General features: G+C 41.9%; 1 protein-coding gene across 1 annotated transcript; it reads left to right on the top strand.

The window, feature by feature from the left end:
• The first annotated feature begins 421 nt into the window (after positions 1–421).
• LOC111856509 (interleukin-31 receptor subunit alpha) lies at positions 422–15,611 on the top strand. The gene is made up of 17 exons (XM_023836519.2): positions 422–525; positions 1,455–1,514; positions 3,846–3,896; positions 4,043–4,150; positions 4,621–4,732; positions 4,907–5,037; positions 5,717–5,853; positions 5,975–6,128; positions 8,288–8,370; positions 8,456–8,648; positions 8,916–9,116; positions 9,431–9,532; positions 9,616–9,756; positions 10,440–10,574; positions 11,317–11,401; positions 14,295–14,376; positions 14,885–15,611. Coding segments are annotated over exons 1-17 (1,962 nt in total). The 5' UTR covers positions 422–524; the 3' UTR covers positions 15,071–15,611.
• The last annotated feature ends 4,070 nt before the right edge of the window (positions 15,612–19,681 follow it).

Raw genomic sequence — 19,681 nt, forward strand, 5'->3', positions numbered from 1 at the left:
TAATGCGTGGACCAGGCTACACAAACACATCCAGACTGCAGAGTGCGTTATGACCTTGAGGGAATGACTAACGCCCCATCTCTTCCAAGAACATCTCACTTTCAAAGTATTCCTCCAGCTGAACCATCATTTGGAAGGGTCGGCTAATTATAAACATGTTAACTCTCTGGACTGTAAAAATAATTTCGTTTCATTCCCTTAACCTGTGGCTCTCTGTGTGTACAAGGGGATACAAAATTGAGCTTTTGTAAGAGTTTTAACCTATGACAATATTTTGAACTGATTTCAGCAGATAAAAGTAGTTAAGCAATGTCTTGCATTTTGGTTCCGTTTCTGAGAAAGGGGGATGTGGCAAGATATTGGGAAAATCATGCTAAGGGTGGAGAGGGTATTTATCAGTCATACCGGAAAGGCATGGTGAAAGACCAGAGCGACGGCTGACATGCACTGCGTTCTGTGTCACCTGCCCAACACGACTGCCCAATCTCACTGAGACTCTGGGATACGCCTGCTTTCTCTACAACAGTGAGTTGTCTTGATAAGCCTAACTGTAGCTGTTCATATTTGAATTAAGATTTGCTTTAATTAATTGTGAAATTTATATAATGTCTTATACTGCTATTAGGAATTCTAGACATTATCAATATTACGTAATTTAGATGAAATTTAAATTTACAATATAAAGGTTTAAAACCAATTTTTATATATATATGAGAGTTCAGAACACACATTTTGCGTAATAAGCCCATTTAGATTGCATTTAGAAGCCCATTGCATGATAAACACAGCCCTCGTAGTAAATTTGGTGTATGTCGGTGTACGTTCACGTAGACTGAGTATCTGTGAGTCATTTAGGTGGCATGTTTAGGAGGCTGAATGTTTGAGAGCGAAATATATGACCGTATGAGTTTATTTCCATGCTTATTCTATAGCCAATATATGCATGCATGTTGGGTATTTTGGAATAAAGGTTTTTTCATGGAATTGTTTGTGAGGAGCTAGAGGGGTGGAATGGTGGTGCAGTGGTTAGCACTGTTGCCTCACACCTCTGGGACCTGGGTGTGGAGTTTGCATGTTGTTCCCGTGTCGTTGTGGGAATTCCTCCAGGTACTCCAGTTTCCCCCCACAGTCCAAAGACATGCTGAGGCTGATTGGAGTTGCTAAATTGCCCTTAGGTGTGCATGTGTGAGTGACTGGTGTGCCCTGGGATGGGTTGGCCTCCCATCCAGGGTTGTTTCCTGCCTCGTGCCCATTGCTTCTGGGATAGGCTCCAGACCTCCCCCCCACAACCCAGTAGGATAAGCAGGCTGGAAAATGGATGGATGGATGGATGGGATATGTCTAGATGTCTTTGTGTGAGAGCTTCAGTGATGCTGTTGAGGGGATAAGGTTTTTGCAAAGATCATTAGATGATGTGTGGAAGCTTATTAAAGTATGCTTTTGTTTTCACACAGTGTATGGACTGGACCTTGGCTATTCCATGTGTCTCTTTACCTTCTTGACATTAGTATCAGGTGGGTACCATGGAGTTCTAATCCATCTGATTCCCACTGAGTTCTGCGTCATCTTGACAGTTGACCAGATGACATCCAGTTAGACCTGAAGGTTAATTTCTGAGCAGCATGATGATATTGTGCATGTGTAAAATACATAGAGTACAAAGCTTCAGGGCTCGGTCACACCATGATAAACTCCAGATGGTCAAAACATGTTAAATGTAGGTTATAAATTCATAACCACATTCATAAATGTACAATGTTGGCGTATGACTGTCAGCCTGGCCTTAGGGTTTTATGCTAACCCCCTGGGTTCTCAGGTGTGAATAGCATGTAGATGCTGTATCACTGCTTCCTGCAGAAATGACCCACACAAATTCAATTCAGTTAGATTCGATTAGATTCAATTCAATTCCATGCCATTTCATTGATTATAGAGCCTTCCACAAAGGCTGCCCCGAGGCTCTTTAGCTTGGGTGTGTTGTGATGAACAGAGGCTTTGAACTAATGGCGCTTTTCCACTGCCACAAAAACCCAATCCATACCTGAGACAAACCTCATAGAGATGGTTTTTCATTGTAGGTTATGTGAGTCGTACCCGCGTTGCCAAGTCTCACGGACAAGCAGCCAAAACCCTGAAAACAAGCCAACAATAAGCCCACTGTGCAAAGTAAGGTGGAGAAATTAATCCCAAAAATAAGCCCAATATATAATCACATGGAACACAGTTTGTGCTGTGTTTGCCATATTTCCTGTGTTCCTTGTAAATATAATATGCATACAACAGTACCTAAAATACTTGAGGCATGGTTCTAAAGTTTTCACTTATTTTCTTTTGTTAGTGTGACAGTAAGTTACTTCTTATGGCTTGCCATAAACTAAATATGGTCCTTTGTTGCACATTTTGCACAAGTTATTGGATACTGAACTCATAAATATCAAAAAATATTTGAGAGAGACAGACAGACAGTTGAAATATTATGTGATTTATCTGCATAAAAAGAACTAAGCCAACTGTCCTTCCCCTTTCAGTTGGTCAGGTTCCCTTTGTGGCCAGCTGGGGTCGCTGGTCATCCCCTTCTCTGTGTCCCCTGGGTCTTACATGCTCCATAGACAGAACAGGATTAATGGGGGGGACTCGTAATTCATGATCTGATGCTCTGACCAGAGCACTGCTAGGTCAGGAACTGAAGAGGGGGTGAGGGATATAGATACCAACCAAGAAAGCCCTTTGAATAGCCAGGGGATAGTGAAGTCATTGTGGTGGTTGCTGTTGCACTGTGTTTGCTGATGTTTTACTGTGGTTGCTCATATGTTGCCCCCTGCCTTAGTTTGTCATTTACCTGTTTTGTTTTGCCCTTTTGTGCTGCTACACGGATGGTCTCATCCTCCCCTGCATTGTGCCTCGCCTCTTGCAGCCCTAGCATATTATACAAAATACTTTTTTATTTCTTCTCTGACCAAATCGCAGTTAAAGCTTGGGTCATTTCATTTGTCCGGCTGTGCGTGTTTCAGATGCAGGCTGTTTGCATAACCAGTCAGCAAAGAAAGTATTTGCCAGTCTCACCTCAAAGTACTCCAGGTACTCGACCAAAAGTCAATGGAAAAGGAAAAGTACTGAAAGTACCATACCGAAAGTGCAGTACCTGGTGTAGTGGAAAAGCTCCCTAAACTGACCTGGTTGCTTTACCATCATCTTATTGGTCGAAATACATGGAGCTACCGGAGATCAGAGGGCATATTCCATATATTATTCGTTATTAGTAGTATCGCACATCGCGATGTATTGATGCATTCCTGATAAAATCCTAAAAGTACTAAAAAAAACAGCTGAAAGGAATGGATTTGTGATGCAAATTTACTCCAGCTAATGCTAATTCCACTAGCATCTGAAGCTAACATACTGTAACCTCACAGACATGCTAGCAGACGTTAGCACATAGTAAATCATAATGTACACTAGTAAAATGTTGACTGGTTATGCAGGCTTTGTGGGCCTGCATTGTTTAATTGTATCATTTTACTTATGTCTACCAGTCAGACAGTGTTTAATTTTGCTCATTTTAACAGGATTTTTTCCCCCGTCATTTCATGTCACACAGGCATGATTGAAAGAATGAGTAGCATGATTCCCACCCCCCCCCCCCCACATCATATATAAATGTTGTTTAATGATGTGCTGTATCCCTCTATTGCATAAGATATGATTAAGATGGCTGGATAGATTCATAGTGATTAAACTATGGATTTTTTCCTAATTAAACTTGAGAGTCCTTTGATCATGGCCTCTTGTCAAAAGATTTTTTTTTTAATTTGGTGAGATGTCTCTGAAATGCTGTTTGAATGCAGGTGTCATTTCTCATGCCAGCAGTGGTGGTAAAGCCAGAAACAGCCAGTTGGGTAAATACTTCTAAAATATGTATATTTTTATTATGATGATGCTCTGAAGTACATGCAAGCGACCTGTTGTCCACTAGAATGTATTACGATGTATCACTTGATGAGTTGTGAAAAGATGTAATACTTAATTACTTCAACTCTTCCAGAATGCACACTATATATCGATGATCTGAAACAGTGTTCAGCATCTGAACATCCGTACCGGTGTTTTGTTGACAATGGGGAATGTGATTTCCCTCTACTTCTGGGGCAAGGTACGTAGATGGAAGAATATCCATCCATCCATCCATCTAGCTGGCTTCCAACCTCTTATCCTATCTTAATGGGGCTGCTTGGACCCTGTTACCAACACCATAGGGCACAAGCCTAAGTTACACCTAACATTGGATAGGTGGCTGATTATTTTATTTACTTTAATATTTCCTTGTTGTTATCTCAGAATCAAATAAACAATTAACTGTACAAACTGAGCACTTTGCAGTTGCTGGCTGTGTCTCTGGTATTGTCCATGAATGAAGTTCTTTCCCTGAGCCTGCTTAAGACTGGGTGTCGTTAAAATGCCATTTTCTTCCACACTGAACAAATAACCGCATTGAACATAAGTTTGAGTGGATCTGTTGAAGTAAAACATGTGATGTGTCCACTTCCAGTTACTTTGATTGCTAATGTATCATTGTTTCATTTTAAATTTTAGTTATTTATTTAACATGTTTGTTGTTTGCAGAGGCAGTGAAAAACATTTCCTGTTATGTTTATCATGGGAAATCCATCACCTGCAGCTGGATACCTGTGCATAACCAGACAGGAATTTTAAAATACTCCTTGCTAATTTCAAAGTGAGTATCTCAGGCTCATATGCTAACGTAGCAAAATCATGTCCAAACATCCAGCATTACTTACATAGAGCTCCCTGCGTAACAAATGAGCTGTTTAATGTTACATGCTTTTTGTAGTAGGCTAATCATTGTTGATACAATGTTTGTGGTAAAATGTATCAAAATGTTTCTCAGTTCTGGGTTCCTGGCCTGTGATTTAGCATTGAACCGTGGGACACAATTTAATGTGACAATCATAGCATGGAACACGAGGAACCAAATGGTGACCCTGTCTCATCCTTTCCTGGTGAAAACTCTGGAAATAGGTAATGATGCCATAGTTTTAAGAGTTTTAGAGTACCAAGACCATTTCTCACATACAGTACATAACAAGGGGAGTCCTACAGCTTTTAATAGCAAGGAATTCTGGGCTCCCTGACAAAATGTCACTTTGGACCCCCTGCTAGGATCCCTGTAGTAGATTTTGCAGAGTGAGGGGTAGGGGTTTGCCCCCAGTAGGCTGTACTGTTGTATCTTAGGCAGGTTCTTTTGAACCAGTACCAGAATGTATTCACTGATGAGACTTCTAAGCACTGGCTCTGGTTAAGGGCATCTGCCAAATGCTGTAAATGTAAATGTAATTTTTTCCAGGCACGGGGGAACTCTAATGCAAGATTTTTTTTGGGGGGGGGGGGCTGTAAAGTGTGTGTGTGTGTGTGTGCATTGAAATGAATGAGCAGTCCCTATAAGGATATGTTTACCCTACATGTGCGTGTGCGTGTGCATGCGTGTGTGTGTGCATGCATGTGTGTCTCAAAGGAGAGAGGAGAGTAAGATAGGAAATGCAAAAAGAAGCATTCCAATGTAGCTGTATCATTGTTTCATTTCACCCATATAGCATGTAGATATTGATTTACGACATTTGCAGTTTCTAACATTTTTTCACTATTTATGACATTTTTATTGAAGTTTTATTGAATTATTGTGCTTGCTGCCTTTTTCCAGCCATGACACCCAAGCCGGTGAACATATCAATTACGTCTATAACAAATGACTCTATCTCCGTGAAGTGGAATCCTCAGCATTACTCAGTGCAGTGTATGGTGTACTACAGGCCAATCAGCAGTGACCACTGGAAAGAGGTACATTACATAAGCAGTGTGTTTGAACAGAGCGCCTTTAACAGCATGCTATATTTGGAGTGTCATATTTGGTTCAAATACATGCAAAATGCGCAGTAATGGTAGGAGTTTCTCTTCCCAGGTTCTCCATCCTGGATGCAGAACAATTTGTTCACAAGACATTAATGGCCTGCAGCCATTTACTGAATATTGCGTCAAAGTTGCCTGCGCATTAATCAGTAGCAAACTTTGGGGCCCCCCAAGTGACAATCACTCAGCGAAGACCCTAGGGATTGGTAGGTGTGCTTAGTGGACACGCAAGGACTGCCTGTGTTCATACCTTTCTTGTTGTGCTTTCGGTTTGGATTTAGAATGTACCGGATTTGATGGACTGAAACTTCGACTGGAAAAACAGGGTCAAAAAAGCATTTCTAAATGTAAAATTATTCAAATGAAATGAGTGCAAGACAAAGAGATTAATTTGCAATACGTGAAATAATATCATAAGAAGATAAACGTACTTTCATGGCACGCTGAAACATATGACATGAGAATTAGACCACTAACAACAGCATGCTAATGGAGGTTAGCGTGACTTCTGCTTTTATTGCAATTCTTTGAACATGTTGCAACAGATTTTATCATGGATTTTTTCTCTCCTTTCTTTCTGGGAAAAAATGGTGTATTTTGTTTCTTTTTTTGCTGGGAAGCTCTGCTACCTTTTCTTTACATCAGTCATAGTACAAACTGCAATAATAAACTCCACATCACAAAATAGTGAAGTCCCACAACATGAGGTACTGAGTTCTTGGTAAATGCTGCAGTCGCTGCTAATACATCATGACGTTGTCAGATCAAAACTCATAGTGGCTTGGAAACAGTAGTGACTTCTGCTGATACTCTTTTATGTAATGTTCCCTTATGTTAATGTCCCATTTGTTAATGCACTTGTGTGACTTGTCGTGTTGAGCAGCTTCCAAATGTGCAGTTTCCAAATGTGTTAACTCCAGTACTGGCGGATAAATGAGATTCTGGTTCCGATTCTGAGGTGATGGTTTAAAAGAGAGTAACAGGGAATCACAGAGCCACTGTTGGGAGGCAAGCACACTGAAGGCATGTATTTTATGGCAAGCTCTTTTAACGTTTAAACGCAGCCCTTTGCTATCTGTAATCGTATTTTAGATATCCAGGATTCTATTTCTTCTAGTAAGAACTATATTTGTAGTAGTCATAATGAAAATTAGAGATATCCAAAAGTCTATTCTTATTAGTAAAAACTGTATTTGACAATATTTATTATGAAGTATTTATTTTATTTTGAGTGCTATGGCGTCCATAGAAATGAGCATTTGAGACAGTCGTAATTTAGTTCTTACTAGTATGAATGACGCAGCTTTTCACATTCATGAGTATTGCGGGTTTCATTTGAAGACCAATTCATACTTCACTTTTCCGTGTGCGCTTTCGGATGAGGAAGAGGGTAGGTGACATAAAGTTCACCATCAGGGATTGGCTGCGGTCAGTCTGCATACAGAGCGCAACAATTCCGTTTTAGATATCACAAGTACGAAGTCTAGATATCTGAAATTACGTCCTTACTCGTAACAATTCTCTTTTTAGATGTCTGCAATTCAGGTATTACCCATCAGAATATCTATTTTAGATATCCAAAATGCAAAACAGTTTGTGAAATCTGTAATGTAATTATAAATATTTAAAACTACATGAGTATTAGTAAGAACTCAGTTGTAGATGGCACAGTGTATAAAATGTAGTCACAATGTCTCAAATTAACCAGTCTCAAATTAACTTTGCTGCTGCTGATATTCTCACAGCGCCTTATCCCACTTTCAGCTGATATCCACAATTCATTTGTAGGCATCTGCAATTGTATTTTTACTGCTAATAATTTGAATTGTAGATATCCACAATTGAATTCTTACAAATCGTACAATTGGGCAATTGAGATATCTAAAATTGTGTTCTTACTAGTACTAATGTAGTTTTAGCTATCTATAATTATAATGCAAACTGTTTTGCATTTTGTTAATCTAAAACAGAAATTGTGACAAGTCATAATTAAATTGCAGACATCTAAAAAGAGAATCATTGCTAGCAAGAAAGTAATTTCAGATATCTAGAATTCACATTTGAAGTATCTAAAATGGAATTGTTGCCCTCTCAAATGAAAACCGCAATACAGATGAACGGGAAAAGTGACGTCATTCCTACTAGTAAGAACGGAATTATGGATGTTTCAAATGCTTATTTCTACTGGTATTTGAATTACAGACATCTGAAATACCAGTTTCTACTAGTAAGAATTGCAATGCAGATATCTAAAATTACTGCCCCACCTATTTATTTAATGTTAAAACAGCTTGCCTTAGTATTTAACAGTTCTTGAAACTTACAGGCTGGAGACTGACATTCTTGTAATCATTTCTTCCATCAGCCCCCAGAAGCTCTGTGAATGTCTGTCAGCGCGTGGACACTGGGCGGACTGACAGACTCCGTAAAGTTTGGCTGATGTGGAAGGTGACGTCAGCATGGTCTCCGTGGTAACGGTCCCATCTTTCTCTTCTCTGACGCTGGATGATGATAGATCATATATTTGTTTTAGGCCTTGGAGGACAGACATGGATCTATTCTGGGCTATTGTGTTAATTATACGAACCAATCTAAGAGTGTTACGGTTAAGACCACAGACCTGAAGATCAGCTTTGACGCAAGGGAGGGAGAATATGACGTCATCGTCACAGCATACAACAGTGCAGGGGTGTCTCCCATCAGCCGGCTGCTGGTGCCCTCTGCAGGTCAGTCCTCCTCGCGGTTTGTGCTTTTTAGACATATTTTTACTCCTGCTCGCCCCAGACAGCCCAGTGTTCTTTAACAATGTTGAAGCCCTAGATGAGAAAAGGGTAGTAGGGCAGTGAGCTTAGGAGTTTTAAAAATGAGCCGCTTACTGAAAGCTTATGGGCCATTGCATTCTCTGACCAGTAGGTGTCACAAAACACTCCGCTTTGTGTGTCTTATCAGCTTCCCTGGTCCATTGTGACCCCCCCCTGCCCCCCCATCCCCAGACAATGACATCATTTCAGATGTTCCACCTGTGCTGGGCATCTGGGCCACCACTCAAGGCAGCACAATCCTTGTTGAGTGGGACATGGGAAAGACAGAGCGAGCCGTCAGCGAGTTCGCCGTCGAGTGGGCGGCCAATCAAGATGCCAGCAGCAGCCAGTGGCTGCGAGTTCAGCCCAACTTCTCCAGCGCAGTGCTGCAGGGTAACTCCCGGCAAACACACTCACCGAATAACACATCAGCCTATAGACTAGTGTTTCTCAGCCAAGTCTTTTGGGGGTCCCAGTAAACTGGGTTAGGAAACACTGGTGTAGACTTCTATGTGCTTATGTTTACTTGCTTAAATGCTGTGATACACTGTCATGAATTATGTTTAAATGCTGTGCTTTCATCTTCTCTCGGGCACACAGACATTACAAATAACTTTCTCCGTCATTCATTAGCGTATTCATGAGAACCTGTTATTTTGCTAATATTACTGAGAAGTGTGTTTTTAAGAAGGCCTTTCCCATTCCAGGGAAGCTCCACCCCAGTACAACATACAACATCAGCGTCTACCCCATATACAGAGACATCTGTGGGCCTCCGAAATCAGTCCCAGCCTCCCTGGAAAGCGGGGGTAGGTTTGCTGTCCACACGTAAATCAGCCGGCTCCGTTCTCCAGTTGTTCCCGAGTGAACAGACCTCTCTGCATTCCCTCAGTGATTGGGGGGTCCGGCAGTTGGCACGTCATGCAGGTGAGGAAGAACAGTGTCACCGTGAATCTTAAGGGACACCCGACCGGCCAAGACAACAGCTTACCGAAATACAACATGACCTTAACAAGTAAAAATGGTGCCCAAAGTAAGACTCTGTCCTGTATTGCACTGCTGTTTGTCCTGCAATGTCTTCTCCTGTATCACACTACAGTTTGTTCTGTACTGTCTTGTCCTGTATTGCAGTTTGTTCTGTACTGTCTTTTCCTGTATTGCACTGCTGTTTGTCCTGCACTGTCCTGTCTTGTACTGCACCACTGTTTGTCCTGCACTCTCTCATCCTGTATTGCACTGCTGCTTGTCCTGCACTGTCTTGTCCTGAATTGCACTGCGGCTTGTACCGCACTGTCTTGTCCTGAATTGCACTGTGGTTTGTCCTGTACTGTCGTGTCCTGTATTACATTGCTATTCGTCCTGTACTGTCTTGTCTTGTATTGCACTGCTATTTGTCCCATCCCCCAAAATCCTACCCTGCAACTTTAGCATAAGAATTTCATTGTGTTCCTCAGAACAGGTGACAATAAAACTTGAAACTTAAAAATATGATGACAGTCTCAGAACTTTTCAGTGGTTTAACTTAAATTATGTGCTGCTTAGATTAGCTCCCTTGATCTTTCAACCAGAACCGAACTTCAACACTATTTGACATGTGATTACTCGTTTGTTATTTGGTGAATCTAGCTACCGCCATTCGACTGTTCACTGGCATTGCAGACCCTTTATGTTTGATGTCTTTCCCTTTGTTTTGTTTCCTACTCCCTCATCACTCAGATTTTTTAGTCACTTCCGCAAACCAGACATTTACAATCAGAAATCTGACAGCGAACACGGACTACTCCCTCAAAGTGAGAGCAGGAACCAGGTCCAGTCAGCTCACCAGTGAGAGCTTCACTACTCCGCTCTTCGGTTAGTCCAGATCTGTTTTTTGAGCTACCCTTACAAACGGCTTTCTCGGTATATTCCCAGCTGAGCTGCTGTTAATGTGTGATGATGTCCTCCATATTCCTTCTGGGCTCCTGAACATGAAGTGTCTCCTCTGCTGTGGGTGCTGATGAGGTCCAAATGGAACCTGCTGTTCACACTTTAATGTACAGTAATTGCACTAATAGGCCTTTTCAGAGGGCTATCAGGTCAAGTGTGAGATAAGGTTTCTCCCTTCTTCACACAGTTTTCTATTAATTGTTCTGTTAATTGTTAAATGTGTGTTTGAGTGCAACTTTCTCTAAATTTGAAATATTTTAAGCTTTCAGTTTCATTTTTACCTCTAGTTACATACAATACATGGTTAAAAATGCCCAACTTACAGACAACTCCTACTTACAGATGAACTACCATAAAGCCTATTATATAAAAAAATTGAGTTAAATACAGTGGTTCATAGCAACGAACGCACACACTGCTTTGTGATGCTCGTGAATACATTACACGCCTTCTGTAATTCATCGCCTCAAGGTACAGCACAGTACTGTATGTAGTTCATTTTTATTGTTACCGCATCATTATTATGTACTGTATTAATGTTCTGACTTATCTACAAATTCGACTTAAAGACAGATTTAGGATACGAAAGATACAGTGCTTTTTAGCATATGTGACATTGCTTAGACAATAAGCGCAAAATGGCTAAAGACCTGCACTCTCTTTCCAGACACTGAAGACATTTTGTATACTATTCTTCCCCTGGTGTTCCTCATTCTTCTGGTGCTGGTGTTGCTCGCCCTCTATAGGACTGTGTAAGTGCTGAGCCTTCCAGTTGCACATAAGCTGAATGCCCATATAATGCCTGTATTCACCTTCATTATGAGTGCTGTACCTGTCAGCTACACATAAGCTGAATGCCCATATAATGCCTGTATTCACCTTCATTATCAGTGCTGAGCCTGCCAGCTGCACATAGGCGGAATGCCCATATAATGCCTGTATTCACCTTCATTATGAGTGCTGTACCTGCCAGCTGCACATAGGCGGAATGCCCATATAATGCCTGTATTCACCTTCATTATGAGTGCTGTACCTGCCAGCTGCACATAGGCGGAATGCCCATATAATGCCTGTATTCACCTTCATTATCAGTGCTGTACCTGCCAGCTGCACATATGCGGAATGCCCATATAATGCCTGTATTCACCTTCATTATGAGTGCTGTACCTGCCAGCTGCACATAGGCGGAATGCCCATATAATGCCTGTATTCACCTTCATTATGAGTGCTGTACCTGTCAGCTACACATAAGCTGAATGCCCATATAATGCCTGTATTCACCTTCATTATCAGTGCTGAGCCTGCCAGCTGCACATAGGCGGAATGCCCATATAATGCCTGTATTCACCTTCATTATGAGTGCTGTACCTGCCAGCTGCACATAGGCGGAATGCCCATATAATGCCTGTATTCACCTTCATTATGAGTGCTGTACCTGCCAGCTGCACATAGGCGGAATGCCCATATAATGCCTGTATTCACCTTCATTATCAGTGCTGTACCTGCCAGCTGCACATATGCGGAATGCCCATATAATGCCTGTATTCACCTTCATTATGAGTGCTGTACCTGCCAGCTGCACATAGGCGGAATGCCCATATAATGCCTGTATTCACCTTCATTATGAGTGCTGTACCTGTCAGCTACACATAAGCTGAATGCCCATATAATGCCTGTATTCACCTTCATTATCAGTGCTGAGCCTGCCAGCTGCACATAGGCGGAATGCCCATATAATGCCTGTATTCACCTTCATTATGAGTGCTGTACCTGCCAGCTGCACATAGGCGGAATGCCCATATAATGCCTGTATTCACCTTCATTATGAGTGCTGTACCTGCCAGCTGCACATAGGCGGAATGCCCATATAATGCCTGTATTCACCTTCATTATGAGTGCTGTACCTGCCAGCTGCACATAAGCTGAATGCCCATATAATGCCTGTATTCACCTTCATTATCAGTGCTGAGCCTGCCAGCTGCACATAGGCGGAATGCCCATATAATGCCTGTATTCACCTTCATTATGAGTGCTGTACCTGCCAGCTGCACATAAGCGGAATGCCCATATAATGCCTGTATTCACCATCTTTATGAGGGCTGTACCTGCCAGCTGCACATAGGCGGAATGCCCATATAATGCCTGTATTCACCTTCATTATGAGTGCTGTACCTGCCAGCTGCACATAGGCGGAATGCCCATATAATGCCTGTATTCACCTTCATTATGAGTGCTGTACCTGCCAGCTGCACATAGGCGGAATGCCCATATAATGCCTGTATTCACCTTCATTATGAGTGCTGTACCTGCCAGCTGCACATATGCGGAATGCCCATATAATGCCTGTATTCACCTTCATTATGAGTGCTGTACCTGTCAGCTGCACATAGGCGGAATGCCCATATAATGCCTGTATTCACCTTCATTATGAGTGCTGTACCTGTCAGCTGCACATAGGCGGAATGCCCATATAATGCCTGTATTCACCTTCATTATGAGTGCTGTACCTGCCAGCTGCACATAGGCGGAATGCCCATATAATGCCTGTATTCACCTTCATTATGAGTGCTGTACCTGCCAGCTGCACATAGGCGGAATGCCCATATAATGCCTGTATTCACCTTCATTATGAGTGCTGTACCTGCCAGCTGCACATAGGCGGAATGCCCATATAATGCCTGTATTCACCTTCATTATGAGTGCTGTACCTGTCAGCTGCACATAGGCGGAATGCCCATATAATGCCTGTATTCACCTTCATTATAAGTGACCCAGTCATATTCTTTAGGGGACAGCTTGGGCTGTCTGTCTAACACCCAGATAGGCCGAAACAATTAAACACAAACTATGTTGTTCAGATATAGATTATCTACAGTTTCACTGTGGGTCATGTAAATATTACATTGTGTGAACCAAGTTCCCCACAACATAAAAAAAACAGTTATCTTGACGTTTTGGGCACCATTTTTTTCATTCCCATAAGGGGAAACTCAACTGCTATCAAATAACTAAAAATGTCAAAAGTCTTGCATTTTGTTTGGTTGCTTATAAACCAAACAAATGAAAACCTGTTATTTTGATTTATGGTTAAGGTTGTCGCTGTTGAAATTTGGGTTCTTTCCCGTGGAAATGAATGGACAGTCCCCACAAAGATATGAATACATACGTGTATGTGTGTGTGTGCGTGTTTGTAATCATTACATTGTGGAGACTATATGCCCCTAGTAATTACTGAAGAGTTCCCTTAAAATTTTCAATACATGGACTGTGTGTGTGTCCCATCCAGTGTGTCCACAGCTTGCCTGGGATAAGTGTCAGGCACTATGATCCCACATCGGATGAACACTTATGTAATCAGTAAAGGTAGTGTGGATGGATAGATAGGTTTAATGGCCCTTGCTGATAATGGAGGTAAATTGTTTTCCATCAGACAGAGGTGGGGGTCATGCGTGCTTCAGCAGGTTAGGATGCTGTGACTTTGATGAGATGGTCACCGGCTCAAATCCCAGGCTCAGCAGAGTGATTTTGCTGAGTACCTGCTACATAAACCATGTGAATTTTGTGTCGCTTTGCCTGGAGATGAGGGGCAGCTGAGATGGAAATGGCTCAGATGCAACATAACCCAGCTGTCACTGTCACCCACAGGAACACGAGACACCTTTTTCCACCGATCCCAAACCCTTCCTGCAGTTCTATCAGACAGTGGGGGTCACTGTCTGCGCATGAGGTGTTGTGTTCTCCTCCCGTTTCCTCTTCTCATTTCCCGCATTACTCTCGCCAGGCTGCTTTACTGTTCACAACCAACAGCTGCTACAAAATGTGATAACGTAGTTGAAATATTGTTTTGCTTGGGCTCAACAATTCATAGTTTAAAAAAATGCAATTGACAGAAATGCCTCATTAATAGACAGACATGGGGTGGTATAGCTTTTAAGGACCAGTTATCAGAATGTTGCTGGGTCATTCAGAGCTTCTGGAGAAAATAATTCTTTAAAGTAGTATGAACGGATAGATTTTGGATATACAGTATGTGAGTGTGTACAGAAGCATGCACAGTATGTATCCCTTTTACAATACATTTGGCAAAAGTGTCTACTAAATGAATTGTAAACGTATGTCAATGAAGTAGTCGAAGTTACTGTCCAAGGAGGGTATTGCAGCTGTTTTTTGTGATGATTTTTACATGTGATGTTCTGGCCACTCTACTGAAGGGCTATGTCCCTACCTCCTCGTAGATCACCCCAAAACTGCTGAACCTGGAGCTTTTCTCCACTATGGAGCTTCCTGCTGAGAACTTCAGCATTCAGGTCATGTCGCCGGAGTCTCCTCTCATCACTGAGGCCACGGAAAAAGACCCCGACTACATAGAAAACAACACAGCATATCTCTGGGACACGTTCTGCCAAAAAACAGACGCATGATGAGTGTACGATGGGATGGTGTGGCAGACGAGGAGTGGGCAGCAAGTCAGATACTGTTTTTATGCTGGTCAGGGTGGCAGGAAATCATTTTCAGTGTCTACTATTTCTTTATAAGATATGTTACCATATATGCAAAACTAAGAAAAAGTACAAATTAGAAAGAGATCTTGATGATGTTGGAATAATATGTACATATCATTTGTCTGTTTTTTTATTGTTATATTGACCGGCTATTTGGATTTTTGTTTACTGTTCAGTCACCAGCTGGGGAACGTTAGGTTTTACTTGACTTTTTAATCTTAAAACTAGATTTCTGAAATTATGTTCAAAATTATTTATAGTTATTTACTTGCTTAAACTACTTGATAGTGATTTAAACATTGTAATGACTTCGTCTTCCTCTCACGTTTTAATAAAGTTCTCTGTTCTCAGAAAATGAGCATCACTGTAGAATTTTTCCAGCTCTTAAATATTGTGCTTTGTTAATTTATCACAATGTAACACTTTTAGCAATGGATAGAATAAAGCCATGCAAATAAAACTAAGTCTGATGAGATTTTTTTTTGTTTACTGCATGGATGACTGAAATTGCTGAAGTATTATACAGATTTTTAAATCGCTGACTCATTTCGCTTACTGCCATTTACTTGGACCGACATTCATCTCCCTACACGTTAGTCACTGTGCATTGAACAGAAAAAGATCACACTACCCTTTGAGTTTGTATGGGGATGCTGCCCTTTCTAAGCTGTATTTGTATGTGGAGATGCAGCTGCTCTTGTATTAATGCCCTGGCGCTCCATGTTTCCACACTTACTGCCCCCTCTTTTGCCCCGTGTTTGGCCACTGGCGTCCTGAACCAGGAGAAACGTTCATTTGCAGCATAGCCGGGCTTGAGCTGCACCCCGGATGGCAGAGGGTTCATTTCCAAGGGCTGATGACAAGGAGGGGTGAGTAAATTCCGTTTATGAAAACAGCAAGTGTTCTGGGTCCCTGTGTTCTCTGAATTATCCATCACTGGGATGAAACGGCATTGGTGTAAATCTGAGGTGCACTTAATACTTCAGGAAGAGCTTCTCTGAGCATAAAAATAAAATAATGAATAGCCGGGGAACTACTTCTCAACGCAGAAATGAGCAGAACATGGAAAATCCCATTGGAGCATCCTGTTCTGGTGCGGCCACAGTGCGCTTTCAGGATTATTCATGAAGCTGTGACTAAGTCCCAGCAGTTCTGATTCATTCATCCTCAGCAGAGAGGTATGCAAAATATTACTGTGCAGCAAGCAGTATCTCTCTGACAGAGACAGTGCTGCGCCGTGGTGGAATGTAACAAAGTATTTGTACTTTTACTTAAGTACTGAGCTTCAGTACTTCCTCCACCACTGGCTGCGCCGGACCTGCACTCAGAACTGATGTGTCTGGTTTTGCTAAAAAGACCTCAGATCTCCATTTCTATGGCACTGCCATTGCAGACGACCTCTTCGTCATTCAGATATATTTAAATCCTATTTTATTCTTACTATTGATTTTACGGTTAACTTTGATATTCCTTCAGTCCTGTGACACCAATCTGTGAATTTGATAAGCTTGCTGTGTACATTACTATAGTATGATTTACTGTATCAAGGTCACCAGGTCATGCTCACATTTAAGATCAGGCGCCCAGGGCTCCGTAAAGGAACACAGAGCTGACCGTGTTCCTCAGCCTGACGTCCGGGTTCTTCAGCCTGACGTCCGGGTTCCTCAGCCTGACGTCCGGGTTCCTCAGCCTGACGTCCGGGTTCCTCAGCCTGACGTCCGGGTTCCTCAGTCTGACGTCCGGCTGAATCATACCCAGTGCATTTTCTCTGCTGCTCATGTGTGCTTGACATTCGTGTAGCTGAAGACTGACATTGGTGGGGGGTTGGCTGGGGATGTTTCCAACCTGCTATCTACAGATGTGGCCTTGGATGGAGCAGGCTGGGTCTGTCAGCCACACGCTGTGACTTACCTACGGTGGCCAGGTAATCCATGTCAGGGAGACACTCTGAGCTACTTCAGGTTTTACTAACTACTGTAAAACTGAAAGGCTCACATGCTCGGCTAAATCGTTTGGTTTGTCTTGTACTTTTACTGGTTTGTTTCCTTGACTGAAAGACTCATCCAGCTGTTTCACATTAACATTGGTGATACATACTTGATTATAGGAGACTGACCAATCAGCACACAGCTGGAACTCAGTGCTTTAGTGAAATCCAGGTTCTTTTTATTGAAATGGTAGTTTATAAATCCTGTCCTAGCTCAAATTGTCCTCCCTGACATGGATTATCTGGTCACGCAAACTTACCAGGACCATCCAAGGTTCCCTAGGTGGATGTCCTGCTTATGGGAAGGCTACCTTAGACCATCTCCAGTCGAGGTAATCACTGCGCTCCCTCTCCATGGACCTCTTCAGCCTGAATGAGTGCCAAGGATCCAGCTAACAGAGAACTACAGAAGCTCTGACCCTGGGCGGGACCGGTGGGGTAAGAGAAGCACCAGCGCTGCTCGTCTGTTAGTGCTTCCCGATATAGACAGGCTAAGCATTCCAGGCATCTGCAGGTCGATGTAATATCTGGGACAACTCCGAATGGAAATTAATATGAGTCATATTTAATGGCTCACAGTCCATCTATGCTACCACATGAGTCTGAGTAAATAAAAATGCACCATTAGATGAGCCATTAGCGCACTATTCTGATGTAACTAATCGTGACCGTACCCAAAATGCTAACTGCTTTCTGTTTGCTCTTGAATTATTCTCTTACTGAGGACGGTAAAATGCCAATTCCCATGTACATCCAGCTGTCGGATAGCTGAACTTTTTAGACAGTTGAATGTTACTTTTGAAAAACAATCGCAATACATTTCTTACACTTACTAACAATCCTATTATACACATGCACACACGCTAATGGCTATTGCACTGTTATTTTAAGTCAGATATTCGGCAGAACACGAGATAGCGAGGTAAACGGCAGCAGAACAAGTGGAAAGGCTACTGGAGCGTGTTGCTCTGTAGATGTACGGAACCTACATGCAAGTGCTTAATTCAGTAAACATATGGCACATTTACTGGCTTCATAAGAAAAATCTTTACGTTATTCATTCGTTTACAAAAATATATACAGCAACCAGTACATTTAAGTAAAACATTCATTTCAAGTAGTAATAAACTGAAATCCAAATTATAGTTCTAAAAGAGCTGTTCTGAGTTAAGTTCATTAACATGGAGTTTCATTGGGTACTTTTAAATTAGTAACACCTTTGCAATAACATAAAATATCCCTTTAGGAGCCAAGGACTACAATTTCAAATCACAGCAAAATGACAAGAACTGTACGAGTCAGTCAAAGGAGTTGTCAATGGACTTCTGTTATGAAACCAATACATTTGCAACATTTTTACTGAATTGAGAAAACATCCCAATACATTTTGTGAGCAGTGTATGTATTGGCCAACTTTTAACAGAACAATGTTATTGTTATTATTTATACTTACATTTTAGAACTTTGTCGGTTCCTTGAGGATGCTGATTACACGAATGCCGGATACGACACTTTTACTTGGAACTTGGTTAGCCTCCGCATTCCCAGCTAGAGTGAAAAGCCGTGCTCCTGTTCACAGGACCCAGTCTACAAACATGCCGATACTCAGACACTCAAACGTCTTCAGGGTCATTCCACTCCATGGAGGTCACCTCTTGAGGAGTCCCTCAGGATCAGAAAAAAGCTAAACGATCAACAACGTCAAGCCTTGTTTGCTCAGGCTTGCTGGCTCCTACCTGAAGAGGCTTCTGTCAGTCAGAGCCAGATTCATATGAGGCTTTAATCTGCTTAAAATACATAAAGCTCTGCGACATGGAGCACACATTCCTGATTTCTCATAACTAATATCCATACTGTGCAGGATCTGATAGACAACACTGATCTGATCCTCATACTTTATTAAGTGGGGTACCGCAGGGTTCAATTTTAGGACCACTATTGTTCCTAATTTACATTAATGATATTGACACGAATACATACAGTAAACTGGTTAAATTTGCAGACGACACTAAGGTGGGCGGGGTAGCAGATACTATTCAAGCAGCAGAGAGGCTTCAACGGGATCTGGATTTAATTAGCGAATGGGCTGATACTTGGCAGATGAAATTTAACACAGATAAATGTAAGGTAATCCATGCAGGGAGCAGAAATATACAGTACAGATATTTTATGGGTTCCACTGAAATAAAGGTAGCTGATTACGAGAAAGATCTCAGTATGTATGTTGATGCTTCCATGTCCCACTCTCGCCAATGTGGGGAAGCAATAAAAAAGGCGAACAGAATGTTGGGTTATATCTCTAGATGTGTGGAGTTTAAGTCAAGGGAGGTGATGTTACACTTATATAATTCCTTGGTAAGACCCCACCTAGAATACTGTGTGCAGGTTTGGTCACCATACCTCAAGAAGGACATTGCTGCCTTAGAAAAGGTGCAACGAAGAGCTACGAGAATGATTCCTGGTCTTAGAGGAATGTCTTACGAGGAGAGGTTAGCGGAACTGAATCTGTTCAGCCTTGAGCAAAGGAGACTAAAGGGGGATAT

This window comes from Paramormyrops kingsleyae, chromosome 2, assembly GCF_048594095.1.
Source record: "Paramormyrops kingsleyae isolate MSU_618 chromosome 2, PKINGS_0.4, whole genome shotgun sequence".
In the NCBI taxonomy this organism is placed as follows: Eukaryota; Metazoa; Chordata; class Actinopteri; order Osteoglossiformes; family Mormyridae; genus Paramormyrops; species Paramormyrops kingsleyae.